General features: G+C 43.9%; 1 protein-coding gene across 2 annotated transcripts in view; it reads left to right on the forward strand.

Annotated features, from left to right (window-relative positions):
- The window catches only part of smarca2 (SWI/SNF related BAF chromatin remodeling complex subunit ATPase 2), a 70,246-nt gene that overhangs the window by 36,567 nt on the left and 9,539 nt on the right, over positions 1 to 24,140 (forward strand). For both annotated transcript variants that reach the window (XM_015960280.3, XM_054730384.2), the window contains 5 exons: positions 875 to 1,038; positions 2,083 to 2,310; positions 2,678 to 2,755; positions 3,990 to 4,208; positions 16,533 to 16,756. In XM_015960280.3, the coding sequence (XP_015815766.3) occupies positions 875 to 1,038; positions 2,083 to 2,310; positions 2,678 to 2,755; positions 3,990 to 4,208; positions 16,533 to 16,756 (913 nt within the window). The remainder of the gene's footprint in view (positions 1 to 874; positions 1,039 to 2,082; positions 2,311 to 2,677; positions 2,756 to 3,989; positions 4,209 to 16,532; positions 16,757 to 24,140) is intronic.

The raw sequence follows: 24,140 nt of genomic DNA on the forward strand, positions 1-24,140 counted from the left end.
AGGGTGGGGCTGTAAGGCTGGGATCAACTGACGACACCCGGTCGAACTAGCTACAAGCTAACCCAAAGCTAACGCGGAGGTGGGAGCTAAGCTAACGGAGGTAGCAACCTAGCTACAGCCGGAGTTAACTGTGCACAACACCAGAGCTTCTGAGTCAGAGATACGCCGGGCTGACCGCTGGGTAAAACCGGGTGGAAAGGTTTCCATCCCAGAGCTCCACAAGCCAGATGCCCGCGCATCAAACAGGAGCCGCGATCAGACAGAGATGCGCCGAGCTGCGGGGACGGGAGAACCGGGTGGAAAACATCGGTCCCCTGAGAGCTCCACGAGCCGATAGTGGGAACGCAGCTCCACCAACATGTTATATTTCAACCCATTTTCTAAAGTGCAGCATTATGTTAAATGCACTGGGTTTTACCCTATTACATTTAAATTTCATGGTTAAACAGTACATGTTAAAATCTAAGCTCAGCTCGGCAGTGACCTAAAATACATAAACATAATTTTACTTACAGAAAAAAATGAAGTGGAGACTCCTTGGACGCTCTATTAGTGCAATTAATGCCACAGCAAGTCATTTTGTCCAACAATTGCACAAAAAATATCCAAAAAAGAACGCACAAACGCTACAACTAATGGTCTAAGTTGAGAGACTGAAAATGGTGGAACAGTTTTCAGGTGAGGCCGAGGCTCTACTGAGGCCTTTCCCCGGAGCTAGCTCTGTGGTCACGTGGGTCTGATGCTCATTAATTATACAGAATTTTAGGCTTTTAATACACTTAAACAGAAGAGTGAGAAAAGAATTCTGACAAATATTCTTATATTCTATCACACAAGTCAAAAATATTTGACTGAAGAAGTTGTGATGTTTCAGGAACCACCAAGTCGGAGGACCGAGCCGCTCTGCTGAAGAAGTTTAACGAGGAAGGATCTCAGTACTTCGTCTTCCTCCTCAGCACCAGAGCTGGAGGTCTCGGCCTCAATCTGCAGGCTGCCGACACGGTGGTCATCTTCGACAGCGACTGGAACCCACACCAGGTCCGACCACCAGTCCGTTTCCTTCTATAAAAGCCGCCAGGAAAGAGCCGGGTCGCTGGAAAAGATGATGTTATTCGTTTGCTAACCCACGTAGAAGAGATCGAGATCATCTCAGCAGCAAATGTTTATCTTTTCAGTAACTATGGAAGCCTGTTGGCAGGTTCTTTAGAATTGTCTTTGACTAAGAAGTAGGGCTGGGCAGTAAATAGAAAATGTATCGTTATTGAAATCTCTGACTCTCTAAAGTCGTCATTTGCATGCTTTTACTGTGTGGGCGTCGGACGAGCCCCCGCACCGTGAGAACAAACATCTCAGCTCTAAAGCCGATCTTCATCCGCGTACGTCACACGTCACATGATCAGGAAGTAGAACACCCATGTGTTAGGAGATAGTTTTGGGCCGCTGCTGTAAAAAAAGTGAGGCACGAACCGGAAAAGCTTCTGCCGATCACAATTCAACAACGGATTATGAAAGATCGGATAACGCTCGAAACGCGCGGATTCTTCCTGATGTAAGAGGTGAGCCTCCGCTCTGTTTTGGTTGTTTTGGCGTCGACATCATCCTAGCGCGCAACGTTCTGTCACTCTTAAAAAAAGCAGTAAAAACGGTGAGAAACACTGGCAGCAAATGAGTTAAGAAGCCACGTAAAAATGTGACTCAACGTGGTGCACGTGACAGCCCCCTCTAGTGGACAGCTGTTGTTTCATGTAGTTATCGTCTGTTCATCGTTATCAAGTCCTCAATTTATGGTGATATTGATTTTGGGCCATATCGTCCAGCCCTGTTAAGAGGAATGTTTGTAAATTTGGTAAAACTGAATAAGTTTGAATTTGTTTTTTCACATTTTTAAATTGAAATGAAACGAGGGAATTCTGGGGAAACCAAGATGAAAACCAAGTAGTTGTGCTCTGGGTTTAAGGGACGAAATGTGTTCAGTTCTGTAGAGATTTACAGGTTTTTACATCCGACACGGTTTTTGCTGAAGCGGATACGTCCTGTTTTCCAACCCAATAACGAAACGATGGTCTTGTTCACTTTCTTCAGGACCTTCAGGCCCAGGATCGCGCTCATCGCATCGGGCAGCAGAACGAGGTCCGAGTGCTCCGTCTCTGCTCCGTCAACAGCGTGGAAGAGAAGATCTTGGCAGCTGCCAAATACAAGCTGAACGTGGATCAGAAGGTCATCCAGGCAGGCATGTTTGATCAGAAATCATCGAGCCACGAGCGCCGTGCCTTCCTCCAAGCCATCCTAGAGCACGAGGAGCAGAACGAGGTGAGAAAATTGTTTTCAACCGTTTATTAATTCAGCTTGGAGCATCTCCGGCTCAGACAAGGTGTCCAAGTTGGCATTTTGAAAAGATGAATGTGGAAGGTTGCAAACAGATGAGTTAAATTACGTTTTGTGTTTATGCGTTAGAATAGTTTAGGTGAAATTATTGCCAACTCTGTGAGGGCAGAGGCTTGATGTGCAAATGATGAGTCCTTCACTCATGGCATTAGTGGGTTTGTCAGACCGCGTCAGCTGTAATTCGGTGCTTCACGCGTAAACACGTGGAGTGGTGTTGCTGCAGCAGTTCCAGCAGAGACGTGTGTTTTCCATTTTAAATGAGTTGAAGCAACTTGTTGTGATTTGATTTCAGGAGGAAGACGAGGTGCCGGATGACGAAACCCTAAACCAGATGATTGCTCGTAACGAGGACGAGTTTGAGCTGTTCATGGTAGGAGAGCTGCATATCTTTAACCATCCGAGTCACATTTCAATTTCAGAGTAACGTAAACAAAACCAGCAGCTTAGAGTCCTTCTCCTAAAGATGGTGTCTGACAGCAGCTTCCCCGACACCACGTAATTCTAGGCTGTGCGCCATGACGGCCATTTTCCTGGCTAGAATTTCATCGTCTGTTTTAACGCTTCACAGAAGCATCGTTTGACATGAAGGGACTGTTGTCATGGTTACCGAGTCATCCTTTTCTTTTAGTGACTTTTTCTGTTGGCACAACTTCATCCACTAAAGTCTTTCCTTTTACCCTGTACTAACTGGATCCGGGTGGTTCTGATTGTTCTACCAGAACCTAAAACATAGAAACACAAACGAGAAGCCCTCTGATGTTCTGAGTCTGGAGTTTGGCTTTTATTTAATCTAATGACTGCGGAAACGGGCCGTAGTGTCTCTCTCCGTCTGTTGTTGCATAATAAAGCTGTTTGTGGGCCCTTCCATGTTGTACTTTTAGAACCAGGATATGGGTCTGCAGGCCCCGCCCACTCACCTGCATACAGTCATCGTGTTTTTTAAAATGGTCATTACAGCTTTGACACAGCAGCAACAATAGGAGACGTCTAGAAAGCCGAGATGTTTTAGTTTTAGCCAGAAAAAAGATTAGCTTGCATGTAGGGGGCGGTGTTTAAAGAGCAAGTCACCCCCAAATCAACTTTTTTTTGCTGATAAACTAAATAAACGAGTGTCTAATCGTGCTGCAGACACTTGTAGTCAATAATTTGGCGCTTCAGTGCATCTTAGTTAAAATTTAAATATTCTGCCTAAAACTGTCAGTGTTGCACCGTCGTCAGGTAAAAACTCTGCACTGTATTTGAATTTAAATCTGACACCGCTATTGGCTAAGAGGTATGCTATGATGTAAACTGGTGCATTATGAGGTCACAATGCCGTTGTGAGCCTGTGTGTGTGTTTTTTTGTTAGCGGCTCCGCCCTCTCGGTCTGCCAGGCAACAGCATTTGTTGCATTTTTTAAACATGACGTGGGAGTGAAGTAAGTTTCTTGTAGGGGGTGACTTGCTCTTTAAAGCCTCTACTGGAACCAGCCAGTAGGGGGCGACTTTCCCAGTTCCTCATGGTTGCATCAAGATGATTTGCGTTAATAGTTTCCCCCTAAAGGAACTAAAAACTGTCACTGATTACGGGTTTGAGTGTGTTTTTCCTAATTTTCCCACTACTAGCGCATGGACATGGACCGACGTCGAGAGGACGCCAGGAATCCGAAGCGTAAGCCTCGTCTGATGGAGGAGGACGAGCTGCCCTCGTGGATCATTAAAGATGACGCTGAGGTGGAGAGGCTCACCTATGAGGAGGAGGAGGAGAAGATGTTTGGCAGGGGTTCTCGGTGCCGTCGGGACGTTGACTACAGCGACGCGCTGACAGAAAAACAGTGGCTCCGGGTAAAAACGCCTCCACTCTCTCACTTTTCATCCTCCCAGTTTAAGGCAGACTTAAGGGATAGCTTGGTGAAATAATATGAGCTAACCGATGGCGTTGGTTGGTTTGGAAGATTGCCAGGGACAATAATCGTAAACGAGTGAGGTTTAAAGATGGCTGAGGACAGTTATTATTCATATGTAAGTCTTTGGCTGGAGCTTTATTGAGTGAAGAAAAGTTAAACACTGGGCATCAAACCAGCAACCCACTGATTGCCTAACCTCTGAAGCACTTCCAAACCTGTGTCCTATGTCTCTTTTCTCCCAGCCTGTCCCCTCTGGTGCGTGAGCGAATCCGGGCTAACATGCCACAAACATAAAACGGGCTACAGGAGGAATATCCCACGTGTCTTTTTCTGTAGAGTTAGACGGATCAACCCGAATCGGCTGCAGGTCGTCCAGAACGCTGCTGCCAGGTTCTTGACGAGTACACACCGACGTAGCCATATTACCCCAGTCCTGGAACACCTTCACTGGCTCCCTGTCATTTTCAGAGTACAGTTTAAGTTATTGACTTTTGTATTTAAATCAGTAAACAACCTGGCACCTCCCTATCTCTCTGACCTGCTCACTTCATATGTACCCACGCGCACGTTGAGGTCGGCTGACCTTTTGCTGCTGTGCACGCCCCGGATGCAATACAAATCGCGGGGTGAACGATAGAGGTGGGAAAAATGATCGATTCTAAGATGCATCGCGATTCAGCCGTGCACGATTCCGCATCGATGCAGCAACGTGACATAATGAGATTCTCTCCCTATGTCTATGTTGGGGGTCGGCATCCACGGCTCTGGAGCCGCATGCGGCTCTTCCATCCATCTGATGCGGCTCTCTGTACTTATAAAATAATGAATGGATATTTAAATAAAAAGTTTTATATTTTACTGCATTAATTTTACATCTGTATGCTAATTCTAAATGTAGATTGTCTGCGTAAACCTGAACAGTTCCAACCCGGTCTTACTGTGAGACCGGGTTGACGCGTCACGCTTGTGCGTGATCATAAAGGCGCATTCTGAGCTGACGAGGACGTGAGATTCTGGGATTCTCCTCAGCTCCTGGATGTGTCGCCACATTGGAGACAGGAACAAGCGCTATTCAGCCAAAGTTTCATAATCAGGGAACATTTTCTAAGCGGCAAGTCTCGCTTCAGTCGGAGGAATCTTCCTGCGCTTTGGTTCTGCGACGTGCTCCAAGCCCCTCTCCACAACTTCAGCTCGCTGTGCGCCGTACGTACGCGCTGACAGTGAGCTGTGCTGAGCTCAGTGTCAAGCTCAGATGGGAATCAGTTCTTGAGTGATTTAGCGACATCTGCGCGAAACGAATAAAGTGTCAGTTCGTCTGCATGCGTCGGGGTAATTCTTTCTGTTCTTTCTCCGTCAAAATAAACGGTTAAATACGGAAACTGTCCGGTCAACACAAGCCCTGCTGTTAACTGTTTTGTTTTCTTGTGAAAATTGTTGCAAAGAGATATAATTTAACTTGATTACCACCAGAGCCAGGCGCACTGCGCCGTTATCTCCGTCGCTGTAAATGAGGGAAAAACAAAGTGATCGGATCCTTTTCTGACCTTCCCCACCTACAAAGTTTAATTACAACAATCAAACGTGACAGAGCCTGGATTTGTATTCTGAACAGTCTAAACATGTTTTAAAAAGAAACGTATGACAAAAGTGGCACCTGCTCAGTAAAACCATCAACAGGGTGAAAAATATCAAAATATTGTCGGCAGAGACGGGCTACAACTTCTGGATCCACTTTATATAAATCATTTTATTGATTATCGTCTTATAAAAGATAACTTTGATGTACACGAGCGACCGGTACTGGCTGCTGTCACCTGCTGTGAGCCAACACATTAGCGCTCTGCTGTCTGAGGGTAGGCCCCGCCCACAACGCCGCGGCTGCTGCGGTGTTTTCTTTACTGTGGGAAACGGGTAATAATGGCTCTTTGATGGTAACAGGTTGCCGACTCCTGGCTTATGTCTATGCAGGACAATAAAGTTTTGAGGTTTTACAATTACTTCTGGGGGCAGAGTTGCAATGACATGCGCACTGCGTTGCCCTAGCGTCAATTTAAAACAGAAAAGGCGGACAGGGATACAGGGCCAACATAACCAGTAATCAAAGATGTACCCGTTACATTTAAATCGGATGTCTGGGCTAATTTCGGTTTTGGGATCCTGGATGTGAAAGAATCACTTAACACAGTCTTTGTTTACTATTTTTAAGTTCAGTAATATTCTATCTAAAGGCTGCTCTACCGAAAACATTATTTCTTATATTATTTAAGTAATTATAGGCAGCACACTTTAAACATTATTGCTCACTATTCTACTGCTTTTATTAAGTAATGAAAATTTTTGTGTGAAGAATCTTGATGCATTTCAGACTCAAATCGAATCGTTAGGCAGATAATCGGAATCGGATCGAATCGTGAGGCAGGTAGAGATGCACACCACTAGTGAACGAGCATTTGTGCACGCTGCCCCAAAGCTGTGGAACTCGTTGCCCACTGGAGTTCGGCGGGCTCCATCATTGGCGGTTTTTAAATCTCGTTTAAAGACCCACTTTTACCATTTGGCTTTTAGACAGTGACTCGTTCTAGTGTTTAATGTGTTTTTAGTATTCATCATGTCTTATCTGCTTTGACTGGTATTTTTATCTTCTGTTTTAGTTCCTTAGAATGGTCGCGTTTTGTTTTAGCCTGCGCAGCACTTTGGGCAGCTCCCATGCTGCGTTTTAAACGTGCTACATAAATAAACTATGCTATGGTAACCCTTCTGTCTGCCTCTGCCAGGACGGGCGGGTTAAAAAATAAATAAACCTTCTGAGATAAGCCCACAAGAGAGCACCGTCCCGCCTCGTGTCCAAGACAACGTGGGAGCGATATCCGGCAGAACTGCGCTCTGAAAGTAAAAGCACCTGCAAATGACCAGTTTTCTCACGTTTGATATGGAGGTCAACTAAAGGGCTAGCCAGTGTTCGGGATTCAGCACGCTGATAACCGGTTGGATGGAACAGATTTCCCAGCATGCAACACTTAGAGTGACCAGATCCCAACTTACTCAGTGTGGGACAACGTGAAGCTCCAATGTAATGAGAAAAAAAACAGTCTGCCTTGTAGCCCTAACATCCCTGTTACACATACATACAATTCTTATTATCATCATATATTTGTATATGTTTTATTTGAATTGTAATGAATCAATAGAGGGTAAATTGGATTAAATTGCTTACGAGCTCTTTATTTTTATTGTCATTACTTGTGACCCATAGCTGTGATAATCTATTAATTATAGAATGGCACCTGCTTGGTCTTTAAGATGATTAGGCAGAAGATTCTAAGATTCTTTGTTTATTCAGGGACTGTAAACACTTAGTTTAGGATTCAAGAGCCAGTCAGGGTTTAATAATAATTTATTTTACAAACAATTTAAGACTTGACAAATGGTTTAACCCTCTGGGGTTCATGGACTCGTATCAGCGTCTCTTTAACAGGTCTGATTTGGGACGCTGTAGCAGCAAGACTCCGCCTCCCCGAGTTTCGGTTTCAATTCAGCTTTAAAAAGGAGATTGTAAACTACACCCCAGTTTTTAAATTTTGTCAATAGGCAACGTAAAAGCGGAGTTACTAAACTAAAGAACGACCTATTTTTAGACAATCTGATAACTTGTCAAAACAGCAGTTTAGTAATCCGTGAGAGGGAATGTGCTTGTGAACATAAACAACCCACAAAAACATGAGATCCTGTTGCTGTTGGTGGAAGTCTCACATATTCAGCTGATAAAAAGCATCATTATGTAGCTGAGAGGGAGAGGAAGGACGCACGAGTAACGAGACGTGCACAAAAAGGAGCCGCTTGGCGGGGAAAGGAGCGGCGCGAACGGAGTAACAACAAACAATTAAGACAGATATTGACGGTAAACTTCATATTTTGGAGCGATCCGGTCAGATATGTTGTCTCTGCAGTTTAGTAGGCTTTTATTAGGCTTGTATAAAGGATGATGAGAAGGATAAATGTCCACCAGGCAGTTCAGATGGTACGGCTGTTTTTAGAACTGGAAGCAGAGGAAGTGGACGGAGACTCGGAGCCGGAGTCTGAGGCAAATAGCGAGGATGTTGATGACGATGTGGCAGATCCATCCTTCCTCCTAGAAGAGTTGGGTCATGATTCAATTCAATTCAATTCAAAAATACTTTATTAAACCCAGAGGGAAATTGATTAAGGTGAGGTAGAGGATGAAGGCAGAGATCCAGCTCCTTGGAGATCCAACAAGAGGAGTGGGCGGCGCCGCGCAGCTGTCGGATCTCGATCTCCGCGGCGTGAGACAGAGCCACTCCCCACTCCAAAATGCATGTACATTATTGCCAAATTAATAAAATAAGTATAAATTCAGATAGTCCAGGTTGTCCTGAAAAAATGATACCCCATAAGGCAAAATTTATTGTTTCTATTAGAAAATACAAAAGAAAAACCAAAATGAGTCAAAAACGGTGATTTACACTCTGGACCCCAGAGGGCTAATAATATAGTTTTAAATTTGTTATTTTCTATATTCATATTTTTTATAAATGTACAGTCTAGATTACCATTCTAAATTATAAAAAACATTCGTCATAAATGTTTGTTGGTTTCACAGTAAAATAAACAACTTTTTTCCAATTCAGATTTTATGTTTTTGAGTGATTTAACTCATTCACTGCCAGCCGTTTCCTGATCACTAACGGCCTTCGCTGCCAGCGTTTCTCACTGTTTTTACAGATTTTTTAAGAGTCACAGAACGTTGCGCGCTAGCATGATGTCGACGCCAAAACAACCAAAGCAAAGAGGAGACTCACCTCTTACATCAGGAAGAAGCCGCGTGTTTCGAGCGTTATCTGTTCTTTCATAATCCGTTGTCGAATTGTGATCGGCAGACGCTTTTCCGGTTCGCGCCCCACTCTTTTTACAGGAACGGCCCAAAACGATCTCCTAACACATGGATGTGTTGCTTCCTGATCATGTGATCTGTGACGTATGCGGATGAAGATCGGCTTCAGGGCTGAGATGTTTGTTCTCTCAGCGCGGGGGCTCGTTCCGATGCTCAAACAGTAAAAAATGCAAATGATGACTTTAGTCGTCAATAAGAAAACATGCAGGTTTAAGCAGCTTTTCAGAGTTTTCATTCAATGTTTTCCACAAAAGAATGACAGTAAAAGTACCAGTAATGTTTTTTAGATCTGTTTATGTTTGTTTTTAATTATTGTTCCATTAAAATCAGCATCTCATTGAAAGAATATCCACATTTTTTTGCAATTTTTTTTCATAATTCAGAAACAAAAGTTTTTTAAAACATGACAACAAATCTCTTCTAGATTTTAGGTGAGAGAATAAACATCAGATTTAATCTGTAAAAAATTCAGATCTAATTTGATAAAAGTTTCTTAGAGTTACTTTATTCTGAGAATAAGTGATGAAAGCTTCCATTTATTCTCATTATTTCTTCACTGTGCTTTAAGGGGCTCAGCGTGTACGCAGGTATCTGAACCCGCAGCACCTTGTCTGTGTTCATCATGGACCTGTCTAATTACTGGAAACGCTGCTTTTGACCTCTTCATATCAGACTCCGCGCCGAGACATGAAAGAATGACCCAGAAACAGCAAAGACTGTCGAGTGTCTCTGAACACGTTTCATTCAAGAGTTTACAGCGTTTTCTCCTCCGTGCTCACTCACGCGCGTTTTGGTGGTTCGGGCGCGCTCCACACACGCTCCGGATCTGCGTTAAAGTCCCGCCTCCATTTGATTGACAGCAACAGGCAGATTTCTCCACAGTGTCTTCTATAAGACTAAAACTCGAAACGTGAAACTGTCAATAATGCAGGACATCTGGTCACCCTAGCAACGCTCTTTCAGAAATGTTGAAAACTAAGTTCATTCGTTACAGTTTTAAAGTACTACTAATGAAATAAAATCTACACGTATTAAAAGGAAGTTGGTTATAGTTTTATAAGTTGTCAGTGAGCCTGAAACACCACGACTCAAACAGGAAGTGGTACAGAGGGTTAGATAACATCTGATAATGTGTTCTGCAGAGAGCACGAGGAGTTGATGTCTCCTCGCTAGCGCTCTGTTTTAAATGTGGTCAGAACACATCTGTCACCCTAAATGCTAAAATAAATACATTTTATTGACCGCCTGATGAATCTGATACCTGCGAGAAAAACTGTTGCATTTATTTGCTCATTAAGGTTTCATATTTTTGAACACTGAGTAATCCACCGATGCTGAAAAATGTTTGAAATTTGGTTTTAGCTCCCAGCTGTGCTGGTCGACATAAGAGCGCAGCAGTGGGACTCATTAAAACAACAGAAAACGCTCAGACACCAGAACATCTGGATCTCAGCTGCTACAGAAAGTGATGACGTCATCATTCTCCAGGAGAGGACCGCTCATCCATGCTTTCGTTCTTTTTTAAACACAGAAACAGTTTTGTTTACCTGTTTGTAGCTACAGTTTCGCCGACGGCTGCCGGCTTCTTCAGGCTGACGCTGATGGTGGCGCGTCACTTCCTTCTCCGTTCATCTGCGGGCAGCAGAGGACGTTGTCGCCCTCTACTGCCCGCTCTCCCCTCTCCGACGATGCAGTCCCATGCGTGGTCCAGCGTGTAAACTCCGTCGTCCCGGTTCATGGTCCCACATCCACGTCTCCTTACCTCGATTGCTTCCTTGATCCATCTTTTGTATAATGTAAAAGAGGCAAATCGTAAACACACAAGAGCAGCAAAAGAAGAAGCAGAAAGTACAATAAAAAAGTCAGCCGTAACAGATCATTGCTTAAGAGAAAACCATATAATGGACTGGGACAGCACACGGATCATAACCACCGAACAACAAAAATACAAAAGATGGATCAAGGAAGCAATCGAGATAAGGAGACGTGGATGTGGGACCATGAACAGGGACGACGGAGTTTACACGCTATGGGACTGCATCGTCGGAGAGGGGAGAGCGGGCAGTAGAGGGCGACAACGTCCTCTGCTGCCCGCAGATAAACGGAGAAGGAAGTGACGCGCCACCATCAGCGTCAGCCTGAAGAAGCCGGCAGCCGTCGGCGAAACTGTAGCTACAAACAGGTAAACAAAACTGTTTCTGTGTTTAAAAAAGAACGAAAGCATGGATTTAGAAAGACACAGCAAGAACACACCTAAGATGTTCTAAGAGGACCGCTCATTTAAAACTATTTATCTGGACAGAAACTTGTGTTTTCTAACCTTAACGATTTTCACGGGGGGCCTGAAACTCACAGCAGCCACTCTTAGTCTAAAACTGAAGAGATTTATTGATTTGAGTTGTTTGTTATCTCGCTCAGCTTACTGGCTCACTTCCTGTGAACAGGGTATCCGCGGGTCCTTAAAAAGTCTTAAATTTGCTTTTCCAAATGTAAGGCCTTAAAAATCCTTAAAATGATAAATAATCCTTAAATACAGTTTCCAAAGGTCTTAAATTTTCAAAGACCCAATAAACAAGATTATTTTATTCCTATAAAATTTTCGTGAATATCTAGTTAGTCTTCAGCATTTTTTGTGTGTGATGTTGGCGTAAGCGGAACCGTGCACGTTCAGTTGGTTGTGAAAGGGGGCTATTTTTAGATGAGCACATTAGCTGGTTAAGCTAGTGGGAGCTTGCGCCATGGGGAAGGGCAAGTTTAATGGTAACTGGATGGTTAATCCCACGTTCGCGACGTGGTTAGCACCGGTTCCAGGCAATAGCTGGAAATTATATCTTAAATTAAATAAAAAAAAATAGCTTAAATTTGGTCAAAGTGGCCTTAAAAAGGTCTTAAGAAGTCTTAAATTTGGCTCCCTTAAACCTGCAGATACCCTGTGTGAAGCAGACGGGTAGGGCGCTTCTGTGAGGAGAGGATTTAATCAGCTTATTTTAGCGTGAGTCTTTGTCTAAAATCTACCAAAGTTCTGCGTGCGGTGTGAAACGCACCCATGTCGACCCGGCTGTTAGCACCCTAGCCTCTCTGTGTGGAGTTAGCATGTTCTACCCATGCACGTGTGGGTATTCACCAGAAACTCTGGCTTTCTCCCGCGGACCAAAAACATGCACGTTATTCACTGCGTTGCTGCTTCTGCGGTATTATGTTGCTTTGGATAAAATCATCTGCTCAAAAAACATTTAGCTCAATAAATAGGTATTTATGTGTTTATTTAAAAACATTGGGATTAAAACAACTGTAAAAATTCATTTAACTATAATGATTTTATCTGCATTCTGTCATTTTTTACCCTTAAAACAAATAAAAAAACAAACTACTTTTAAATAATTTGACCTTAAATGTACTAAACATTTCTGGTGTCATACACAGTTTGTGACCAGAGTTTTTAACTTTTGCTGCCTGAATTACAGCTGGGAAGTTTTTAGAAGGATTCACTAACTTTTTCTGTATTGGAAAAATGTGGACTATTATCTGGAAATATTTTTATATTAACATTCCGATGTCTAAGCTAGAATCAGCGAGGTCCAGTAAGAAAACTTTTGATCATATTTCAAATTCCTGATTTTATTTTTTGCATCATGATTTTTATCTTTTTCCACCTAAAAGTCTCGTTATGTGGTTGAAAACTTAAACTTTAGAAACCTTAAAGATAAATATTGTCGCTGTTGGACTAAAGCTCATGTTTTATAGGTACAGTTCCCTGGATTTTGATCAATTCACCCCCGTTTCACACTGCACGCATCAACGGAACGGCGAAGCGGCACCGCTTCAAATAGAATCCAGTTGTAGTCTATGGAGTGTTTCAAACCAGCTGCGACGCGACAATTTCCAGGCGTGTCCCAGAAGCGGCGTGCCGCGGCGCTAAAGATAGGATCGAGTTCTATTATTTCCGCGAGCCGCTTCTGGGACACGTCAGTTTCCGCAGTTCACATAGTGCGAGACAGGAAGCCACACATGGTTTCAGTGTAAAATCCCCAGTTATTTTCAAAATAAAATGTTACAATGTTCTGTATAACTTACGTCAGCACGTGTGACCGAACGGCTTTGTTTACCAGCAGTTTCTTTCAAGAAGTGCAGCGGTGAGATTCCTCGCGGGGGTTGTGATCTCTCGATGAGGAAGGTGTCGGAAGTCACGAGGGATTTTAGAATCTCGCGAGTACAGCGAGGCGCAGCGAGGAAGCCGTGCCGAGGCCAAGACTCTCCCGGTGTGAAAAGGGCCGCTTTGAAGTCGGCGAGCGAGCCGCTCCGCTGCTGTTCCGTTCCGCTGATGCTAGCAGTGTGAAACCGCGATCAGACAACATAAGACGGACAAACCCTCCACGCTGTTACCTGTAGGTTTCTGAAGAGCTGAACTGAAGCCCAGTGGACGTTTTCCACCAGCGCTATCTTGTTCTATGGTACAAGATAGGGTATGGTAAGGTGCTATGGGACGACACACCCTCGTGTGGCCGGCTGAAGACACATCTAAGCACACCTGTAAAGGCAGATGAGCGTGACGAGCTGGGCTGTGAAATGGGGCGGCCCTGCGTTGTGCCTCATTCCTGTAGTTAGATGCATAACCTGACGTTCCCTGTCAGTCGATTCCCTTGGTACAACGAAGGTATTATGACACTTATCGGGGACAGGGCCGCGAAGCAGGCATTCGCTTACCTGGTTCTGACGATGCTCATGGTGAGACGGAGCGGGGCGGAGGAATCGATGAGCGAAGCACGAAGGCAAAAAAGTAGTGCTCGGTGGGCAGAACGCCAGCTAGAAGGTAGCAGAGAGGCACCAGCGAACAGCTAAGCTAGCTTTTCAATAGCGCAGCTAATAAAGACATGTTCTCAGCGAGGTGAAGAGCGTAAGATCTGTGGAATGAAGGAACGTCGCTCATAAGTGGAGGTCGGGGCCTCCACACAGCATCACGCTCGTTAGCCTTACGGGCGTGATCAGATGCGTCTTCAGCCGGCCACACAAGGGCATGATGTCCCGTAGCACCTTCATTGTACCGAGTGAATCGACTGAAAGGGAATGGATCAGTTGCAAAAACAATCCAGCCCCCTCAGAGTTGCCACGATGGTAAACTATTTATCCTAAAATTGGGTTTTTAAACCAGGTTATTCAAACGAATCCAGCTAACGTTCTAGGGTACCTCTTAGCCAATAGCGATGGCAGATTTAAATTCAAATGCAGTGCAGAGTTTTTACCTGGCAACGGCACAACACTGACAGTTTTAGGCAGAATATTTAAATTTGAACTAAAATGCACTCAAGTGCAAAACTATTGACGACACGTGTCTGCAGCACGATTAGACACACATTTATATAGTTTATCAGAAAAACATTGATTTGGGGTGACTTGCTTTTTAAGTAAGCTCTAAAATCTACAGAAATGACGGAAACAGCAGCGTGAAAAGTAACTAGTGAGGACGAAGAGGAGTTGACTCAACATCCAGCCTGAACAAGCTACAGATCGCATTTGATTCTGCTGAAATGCTTTTATAAACCTAAAATCTACGTAGCCAAAGTGTTTCTTCGTGCAACACTCGTGGAATTCGGTGACACTTGGTAAATAGTCGGTGACACGTTGGCCCCGGGAATCGTCTGAAACCTCACACAGCCGTTTTATGGAGTGCCGCGGGCCTTTCAGGGAAAACGGAAGTAGAACAGAGACACTTGCTGAGGCCAAGGTGACCGTAGGTGGAAACCAGCGTTAGCTGTGCTTCAAACACGTTCTCATGAGAGGAGAGAAATGTGTGGAGACCTGTTGGCCGACTGATAAAGACTCGAGAAGAAGAAAAACCCTCCATGACCAGAGGGGAATTAGCCTTTCAGCTCTAACAGCTTACAGCCGAGGTCCTCGTTTAAAACCCTTCAAGCTCTGTTTCCTCCAGAACCAGAACCAGAGCCTGGGCCTGTTACTGCCAGTCAGGGTTCTGGTGCAGCACTTAAACTTGAATCAGTTACTTTACACTAATATTCTAAAGATTTGTGACACCATGATCTCCTCTGAAGATTCTAATTATCGTCTCTGTCTCTATAAATATTCCTCAAGCTGACGTGAAAATCCTGCGTAGGAGGAATGAACACGCGGAGTTGGCCTAGTCTGGAAAATCTCTGGCTTCCTTCTCAACTTTTCTTTTTCAGTGACAGCCGAGCCAGCCTTCCTCACGTGTGATATTCCTTCTCAGCCTGGCTTCTCTGTAGAGACACAGACATCTTTCTCCTCAAAGCTTCTGGAAAAATGTCTAAAAACAGATTCAAATCAGCCAAAAACCATGTAAATAAATATTTCTGTGAAACTAGTAACTGACTTGCAATGGCACCCCCCACCCCCCCCCCAGCAAAAGCCAGTATTAATAAATCATATTAATATTATTGTTCACTCAAACCATAAATTGATCTTATTTATTCAAGACATAATTGTAAAACAAAATAAAAAGTAATATAATTAATGAGTAAAGAAATAATTTAAAAAAACACACATTTGAAAATAACATTTTCAAAACATTTTAAATAACTGAAATTTATTTTTCTGGAATGTATGTGCTTGTAAAATTTAAGTAAAAATGTTTTTGATACTAGGGATGTAAGAAAATATCGAAATAGCAATATATTGTGATATTTTTTCCTGCGATTATTACATCGATATTCAAAAGCCGTGTATCTAATTCTTGAAAGAATTTGCATGCAAACATTTGTGTATTTTCTTTTCGTTTTGTGCAATTCAATCGTCACCCGCTAGTTGGCAGCAGTGTGCAACGGGTTTTGTTTCCACCATTGAAATGTAAATCCCTCCATCATGGTTCAGATACCTCATGTTAAACATGTTACGTATCAGTTTGGACTGTTCATTAAGCATTCTTACAATAAATTCAGTAAAAAAAATTGCTTGTATCGTCTGACTGAGTGTATCGCAATATATCGTAATATATCGTATCGTCTCCCCTGTATCGTGATATGTATCGTATCGCCAGAATTTCAAAAATACACATCCCTGTTTGATACGTACTGTTCTTAAAAAGTAAAAACAAATAAAGGAGCAATACAGCACATCGCCACTGGCTAAACTCTCCCAAAGTTACCACAAGGACCAGTTTGGTGTGCCACCCCAAAGACTTCGCTGGCCCCGTCTGGCCACCCCTATCAAAATTTTCTGGAGCCGCCCCTGCTGACCTGAGGCCAGATCCTGACCTAGAAACTGTACTGACACATTTCCCTTTAGGTGGAGTCCAGATGCATCTGGGGTAAAACAAACGCCAAACAAAGTGTTTTTATGGATCGTGTCTTTATGAGCTGCTCTGACTTCTGTAACCTGCAGGCCATCGAGGATGGAAACCTGGAGGAGATGGAGGAGGAGATCCGGCTGAAAAAACGCAAGCGCAAGCGGCGCCAGGACAAGGACACGTCCAGCAGAGACAATGGTGGGATGAAGGCCAAGAAAAGACGTGGACGTCCTCCAGCGGAGAAGTTCTCCCCCAACCCGCCCAAACTCACCAAGCAGATGAACACCATCATCGACACGGTGATCAACTACAGAGAAGGGTACGTGTCCACACGTCCCTCTGGTCTCACACCTGGGTGCTTACAGGTGCTTGAATGTGAGTGGGGTTCATTGAAGGGTTTGAAAGTGCTTGAACCTGTAACTGAAACCTGCAGCATTCACGTTGATCAGGCTCAATAATCTGTTTGGATTAAGATGTCGTGGTTTGTTGTGGTAAACGAGAGCTGGGCTGGTTTAACTTCGGCATTTGAGATTTGAGCTGCGAGAAGAACAAGGTCCTAGATATCAGGTCGAATGGACGAGGTCCGGAGCGCCATCATTCATACTGCTGCTCCTCCTCCTCCTCCAATAGAGGTGGTTCAGACCCTCCAGGTCGCCTTCTTTTGGAGGATTTCTAGAACTGTGAGGAGACTCCGGGGCAGACCTAAAACTCACTGGAGATTCTAGACCACATGTGTCAGACACAAGGCCTGTGGGCCAGATGTGGCCCGTGGAGCATTTTTATTTGGCCCGCGACATAAATATAAAAAATATACTAAAACTGACCAGATGGCCAATTTTACCACAAAGACTACAACTCCCATGATACTTTGTGTTTTTTCCAGCGTCTGATGCCGGTGTCTGCAGCTCCGCTGTCTCGGACAAACTAAACACTCCTCTCACTCCGCGTCGGGTTTACTCAGCTATTTACCGACATTGAAGCCCAGAAACGGGGATTTTAACCGCTCAGTCATGTGTTCACGACTGAAAGAGAAAGTTTTCCAACTAACTTCCAGACAGAGCTGATGTAACTCCAGCGAGCAGCGACACGCTCAAACCAGCACGACTCTGTGGCTGCTGTAGTTTTTATTTTTCCTCCCCGACACACAACAACGTGGTCCAGCTGCTCAGACATGTTCAGCAGCACAAACCTGTGTGAGCACCTGTTGTCATCTAATGTTGTCATTATTATGATGAAGATGAACAAAACAACAGGAGTCTCCACCTCCTCAGCTCAGATCAACCCCATGATGCAGGTATCTGGCTGGAACAGGTGAGCATCACAGTAAACCAGTGGAGCAAACTGAGCTTTAAATATGTTGGTTTTATGCTCTTTTTCTGCTCCAAAACATGAAAGTTAACAGGTGAGATGTTGCATTTTCATTTAAGATAAAATGATATTTTTATTTTGTTGTTGGCCCGTGAGAAAAGATTTAACCTACAGTAAACAGGAAGTGGAAAGGCTGCAGAAAGATGAATAGAATAGAAAATCCCAGATTTTAATTTCGGCCCAGTGTGAATTTGAGTTTGACACCCCTGATCTAGACCATCTCTGTTCTGGTTTTGGTATCCTGCAGGAGGATCTGAGAAGATTGTGCTTCTTTTCTAGACCTCCATGGTCTGATCCGGGATGGATGAGTGTTAAATCAGTAACCTTATTTTCTCCAAAGCAGTAAAAACATTTTGTACAGGTTTCCCAGTCCAGGTGCAACACAAAAACCTGCAGCCATCAATCCTTAATGGTAAAAAACACACACAGACAGATGTTTACAGCTGCAGCAATAAAACTCAGACCGATGTCTGATCACTTTCTTCTAACAGCGACTATGTTCATCTGTTTAAAAGCTTCTGAGAGGAGAGCAGAGAACCACCTCTGTGTAAAATCTCTTGAGGCGGTGACACATTTTTCACTGCTGGTTCATAAATAAATGAGCTGCTATATAAATGCAGAGTCAATCTCACAGACGGATGGAAACGGGAAAAGCACACCTGGAATACCGTTTTAAACCTGATTTAATGCACAAGTGAAACCCAAGAGTCTGGTTTAGTAAAGCTTATTTATAAACTAGCACCTTTTAGAGAGAAACAGTGCTTCACAAAGAAAGTCGCATCCAAATTCAAAGACAAAGTAGGAAAAAGTCATTAAAAAGAAAAAATGAAACTAGCTGAGTCTTTCTGATCTGTGAAGTTTCAGGAGTTCTTAAGGCCACCAAATCAGATTGGATTATCTTCAGTAATAAATCTTTTAGAGTTTCATCTAAAACATGTCATCGAGGATTGAGAGGGTTCATTTTGGACCTGCTGGTGGTAATGAAGATGGTGCTGATGGTGCTAGTGGTACTGATGATGGTAAGGGTGCTGCTGGTGGTCATGATAATGGTGCTGATTAGGGCTGAATGGTTAATTACATATCCAATTAAACTGCAATGTGGCAAAAGGAGATTTTCTAACCGCAAAGGCTGCGATTTGACTGGCAGCGAGTGGTTAGCACAATGCTAATATACATGGAAAACCCCATAGGGATGCTAATGCTAATAATGCTGGTGACATTCTTACAAATTACGAAATAAGAATGATTACATTTGAAGTCTAATAAAAAGTAAAAACTGCCATCAATTAAATAAGTACAGACAGATATTTTAATAAAGCTAGAAAACTGTAAAAGACTTTAACTCCACTGAGTTCTGGGTAGCAGCTATGGACGTAAATAGGGTTGTTACGGTGTGAAAATTTAACTTCACAGTTATTGTGACCAAAATTATCACGGTTTTCTGTATTATCGCGGTATTTTTTTAAACGTGTTACATTTTCAGACAACTACATAAACCCTGTATCAGGAAAATATCGTCCTCGGTTTGTGTCCTTCCAGTGAGCTTTGCAGATGTGGGAAAATGTCATCAGGCAGTAATCATTGTTAAATTCATAATTATTCTCGGAGAGAGACCAACTCTTATCTGCCCCTGGGAGCCCCGTAATGCATAGCGTCATTTCAACATGGCGGTGTCCGCGACACGGTTTATATGCAGGTAGCGGCGCTGCGGCTGCTTTATATAGCGACTCGTTGCATTCTCCCTCAACCCAAATCCTCGGATCACGCATTTTAGCTAAAACGCTAACGTTAGCTTGCCTTGCGTTGACTGTAGAGTTGTGGGTGATGGTCACGCAGATGTGTCATGAGATTTGAAGCGTTGCTGCCTTTCACAGACACTTTTTCTGCACGTGCTGCAAACAGGATAGCCGTCTTCTATCAGCTGTCCCTCGGCATTCTTCAGATATCCAAAAGATGCCCGTACTTCCCACTTTGTCTTCTTTGAGGGATAATAAATGTCCTCCTAAGCGCTGCCGTCTCCTCCTTTGGCCATTATTTCAGCTTTAGCTTCAAGAAAGTTTAGGTTGTAAACAACAAAGTGCGCATGTGCTGCCGGCAACTTCAGCAGATGATACGGTGGCTGGTAAGGGTCGCCGCGCCTACACCGCAGCCACGCTAACCCACCGAGATAATATATGTTTAAAAAACAAGACGGTTATTATTATTAACTTTTTTTACCGGGGTTTACTGCTACAGCGGTTACCATGACAACCCTAGACATAACTGAACTATGGAAGCTCTGCATGGTCAAGACTTCAAAAACTCAAATCACTAAAGACTTCTATAAACGGGACACACTTCTTTCCTGCAAATAAATGTTCACAGGTGATGCTAATACCTATTCTCCTTCAAGGGATGTGCTCCTGGCTGCAAAGCATTGCACCTTCAATACAAAATGTTGTCTTTACTTGTGAGTGTTTATGTTTATGTAGACGAATAAACGTGTTGATGTAATATGTAGATAAATATGTAGATACATGCACTTACTTATATTCAGTACAAGTTACATGGGTTTTATTTGCTTCCGTTAGTTGAAACATAAGAGAAACGCCCCTTGAGAAAATAATCGTGAATGAAACCACAATTAGATTATTTTCCAGAATCGTTCAGCCCTAGTGCTGATGCTAGTGCTGATGATGGTTGTGATGGTGGTACTGATGCTAGTGCTGATGATGGTTCTGGTGGTACTGATGCTAGTGCTGATGATGGTTCTGGTGGTACTGATGATGGTGGTGATGGTGGTACTGATGCTAGTGCTGATGATGGTTCTGGTGGTACTGATGCTAGTGCTGATGATGGTTCTGGTGGTACTGATGATGGTGGTGATGGTGGTACTGATGGTGGTGGTGATGGTGGTACTGATGCTGATGCTGGTGGTGATGGTGGTACTGATGATGGTGCTGGTGGTGATGCTGATGCTGGTGGTGATGCTAGTGTTGATGATGGTGGTGATGGTGGTACTGATGATGGTGGTGATGGTGGTACTGATGATGGTGCTGGTGGTGATGCTGATGCTAGTGGTGATGCTGGTGGTGATGCTGATGCTGGTGGTGATGCTAGTGTTGATGATGGTGGTGATGGTGGTACTGATGATGGTGGTGATGGTGTTACTGATGATGGTGGTGATGGTGTTACTGATGATGGTGGTGATGGTGGTACTGATGATGGTGGTGATGGTGTTACTGATGATGGTGGTGATGGTGTTACTGATGGTGGTGGTGATGGTGGTACTGATGCTGATGCTAGTGGTGATGCTGATGCTGGTAGTGATGCTAGTGGTGATGATAGTGGTGATGGTGGTACTGATGGTGGTGCCGGTGGTGATGCTGATGCTGGTGGTGATGCTGGTGGTGCTGATGCTAGTGGTGATACTGGTGGTGCTGATTCTAGTGGTGATGGTGGTACTGATGCTGGTGGTGCTGCTGATAATGGTGGTGCTGATGATGGTGGTGAAGATAAGGAGCATTAAAAACCTGTTGTCACTCTTTCACTTTTGGCTTTAGAAGATTTCATCCTTATTCCTCAGTAGGGCTGCAACTAACGACTATTTTAATAGTCGACTAGTCACCGACTATTGAAATCATTAGTTGACTAATCGGATAATTATTACATTTCTCTTAAATTTAGCACGAGATTGTTTTAATTATGTGAAAAATTATAATAAACACAAGAAAGATGGGTACTTCAGTGGAAAATGCATATTTTATTGAAGTTTGCTGCTGATAGGCCAATTCATACTAAAGTAAATAAAAATACCCCGTCTAACGCCAATTTGGCACAGTGCCCAGTCAGTACAGACATAAATGCATAAATAAAATTAAAATACTTTTGTCAGGCACAGTCGGGCATAACATTAAATCACTCTTTTTTTAAAAGCTGAAATACGTTAAAAAAATGTACATCCAAAATAAAACGTGTTGGCTTTCGTGTTATTTAAATCTTACCGAGGTGAGTCAGACTCTGTTTCATTCAACTGTCCAACGTGCTTTCTCGTTAAGTGTTCGTGCATCACCGAGGTGCTGCCGTGATACGCGAGGACTGCTTTGCAAATAATGCAGGTCATCTTTTTATTCGCCAAATCCAGGCTAGAATGCTCCCAAACTTTAGATGCTTTGGTACGCGTAGCTGCGGTATCGGACGCCGCCATTTCTGTTAGTTGGCGCTCAGCAGAGAAGCTATTGCGCACGTGCGACTCTCGGCAGAGATTGTAATGAAGTGAGATGCCTCACTCGGTCGGAAAAAACACGTCTGGGGACAACGTCGACAATGAAATTCATCGTTGACTGTGTGTGTTGTCGATATTTGTCGACAACGTCGACGAATCGTTGCAGCCCTACTCCTCAGTTTAGGTGGAGCTTCTCTGCATTTGTTTGGGAAATAGATTTTTTCCTGCAGGGGATCAAAACTATAAATGAATGCATCTGCAGCATAAATCTGAGGCCGTGTTCTAGCCTCAATCGTCCAACAGAAGCTCCAGATTCCTCCCTTCAGACGGAGCAGACGTGAAGTCATGTCTCAGCAACAGGAGGTCTGGAGTTAACACCAGAGTGAGTCGGTGTCTCGTTGAGAGGAAAAAGCACGAGTTTGTGTCTAAGACTCGCTCCCAGCCCAGAGCAGTGCCTGTGTTCCTGTCGCTCAAATATGCAGCGGCTGAAGTGTTTCCAGGAAACGGATTCCTGGCTTCCCAGGATTCTTTCTCCCACTTAGATCATCTCAGTCACACCTGTGGCACTTCTCTCACCTCCCTAGAGAGGAGAAGGCCTGACGTTCCCACTCCAGGACTTTAGATCCCAACGTTAGGGTGGAATTCCAATATAGACAGACCTAGTCTGAATGGGAGCTAGCTCCTTGGAGTTTAATAAAGTCTTATCACATCCGACTGGGTTTAATTTCCTCCGTACAACAAGGTGCGTTGTTGTGGAGATCAGATGATGTGGGAACACGCTGCTCTGTCCACGAGTCTTCTGTTTGTCACAAGCCGTGACATTAAACCGCCTTTGATCTTTGAGGACTTCCCATCCCCTTTTGGCTCTGGCGTCCCGGCTGACAGGCATCTGATGATCCGAGTCTGACCGCCGCTCTGGCAGAGAGCAGCAGACCACGGTTTAACGTCGGCTTGATTTCACGAGCTTACGGCTGCTTCATTTACTACAGAGTGTTTACCTGGTGCTGCACAGGGAGGAGCTCCTGTCACTGCGGCTCTGATGCTGCTTCACCTTTATCTGCCTCTAAAATATTTACCTTAGAAATGAACCTCAAAATGTTACAGATGGTTGTGTAATGTTGCCCCAACATTTTAGTTTCATTTCAAATCTGATTTATGAAGTTTTAGTTAGAATTTATTTAGTTTAATGATATTTAATGATTAGTGTTATTTTATTTTATTTTTAAAAATATGTTGGAGGATTTATTATTTAGCAGGTGCTGAACTCCATGTTGAAGTTTCTTGACATGTTTGAATCACTAATCAGCAGATCTGGGTCTCGTAACTGGTAAACAGTAAATGGTCTGCATTTATTTAGCGCCTTACAACCCCCCAAGGCGCTTTACAACACAATCAGTCATTCACCCATTCACACACTGGTGGGGATGAGCTACAGTGTAGCCACAGCTGCCCTGGAACGCCCTGGCAGAGGCGCCACCGGTCCCTCCGACCACCACCAGCAGGCAGGTGGGTAGTGTCTTGCCCAAGGACACAACAGCAGAAATCTCTGGTCGGAGCCTGGATCAAACCTGCAACCTTCCTGTTTACTGCACGACCCGCTCTACCTCCTGAGCTCCTGCGGTCCGGTAGCGATGGGTACCGAATTCGGTACTTTTTAAGGTGCCGACCGAATTCCACAGTACCGACTGAGCACCGATTCACATCATTTGAAACGGTGCCTTGTTTCGGTACCCGTCCTTCATAACGAGAGCTTGCCTAGACAGCTGCGCAAGAGCGTTATGTCGTCGGTCGCTGCGAGCCAGTTGTAAACAGAGCAGCATGGTAGAAAGAACGCACGCTAAAGCTTGGGTCCACTTCACTAAATGTGATGGGTAACTGGGTGATGATGAAACCAGCGACAACGATCTAAGTGAGACATCTTCATCTTAATCTGCTCCGGTAGGTAAATAAAATGTTTAAGATAACGTTAGCTTGATATGTTAGCTTCCGTTCCGCTAATGGTGCGTTCGCTTTCTCCTCGGAACTCCGAATTTCCGACTAGAACAACATGAACGCACTCTAAAGTTTGGCTTCACTTTACTAAATGCGACGGGTGATTGGGTGAAGATGAAACCAGCGACAACGATCTAAG

Source organism: Nothobranchius furzeri, chromosome 10 (assembly GCF_043380555.1).
Source record: "Nothobranchius furzeri strain GRZ-AD chromosome 10, NfurGRZ-RIMD1, whole genome shotgun sequence".
Lineage (NCBI taxonomy): Eukaryota > Metazoa > Chordata > Actinopteri > Cyprinodontiformes > Nothobranchiidae > Nothobranchius > Nothobranchius furzeri.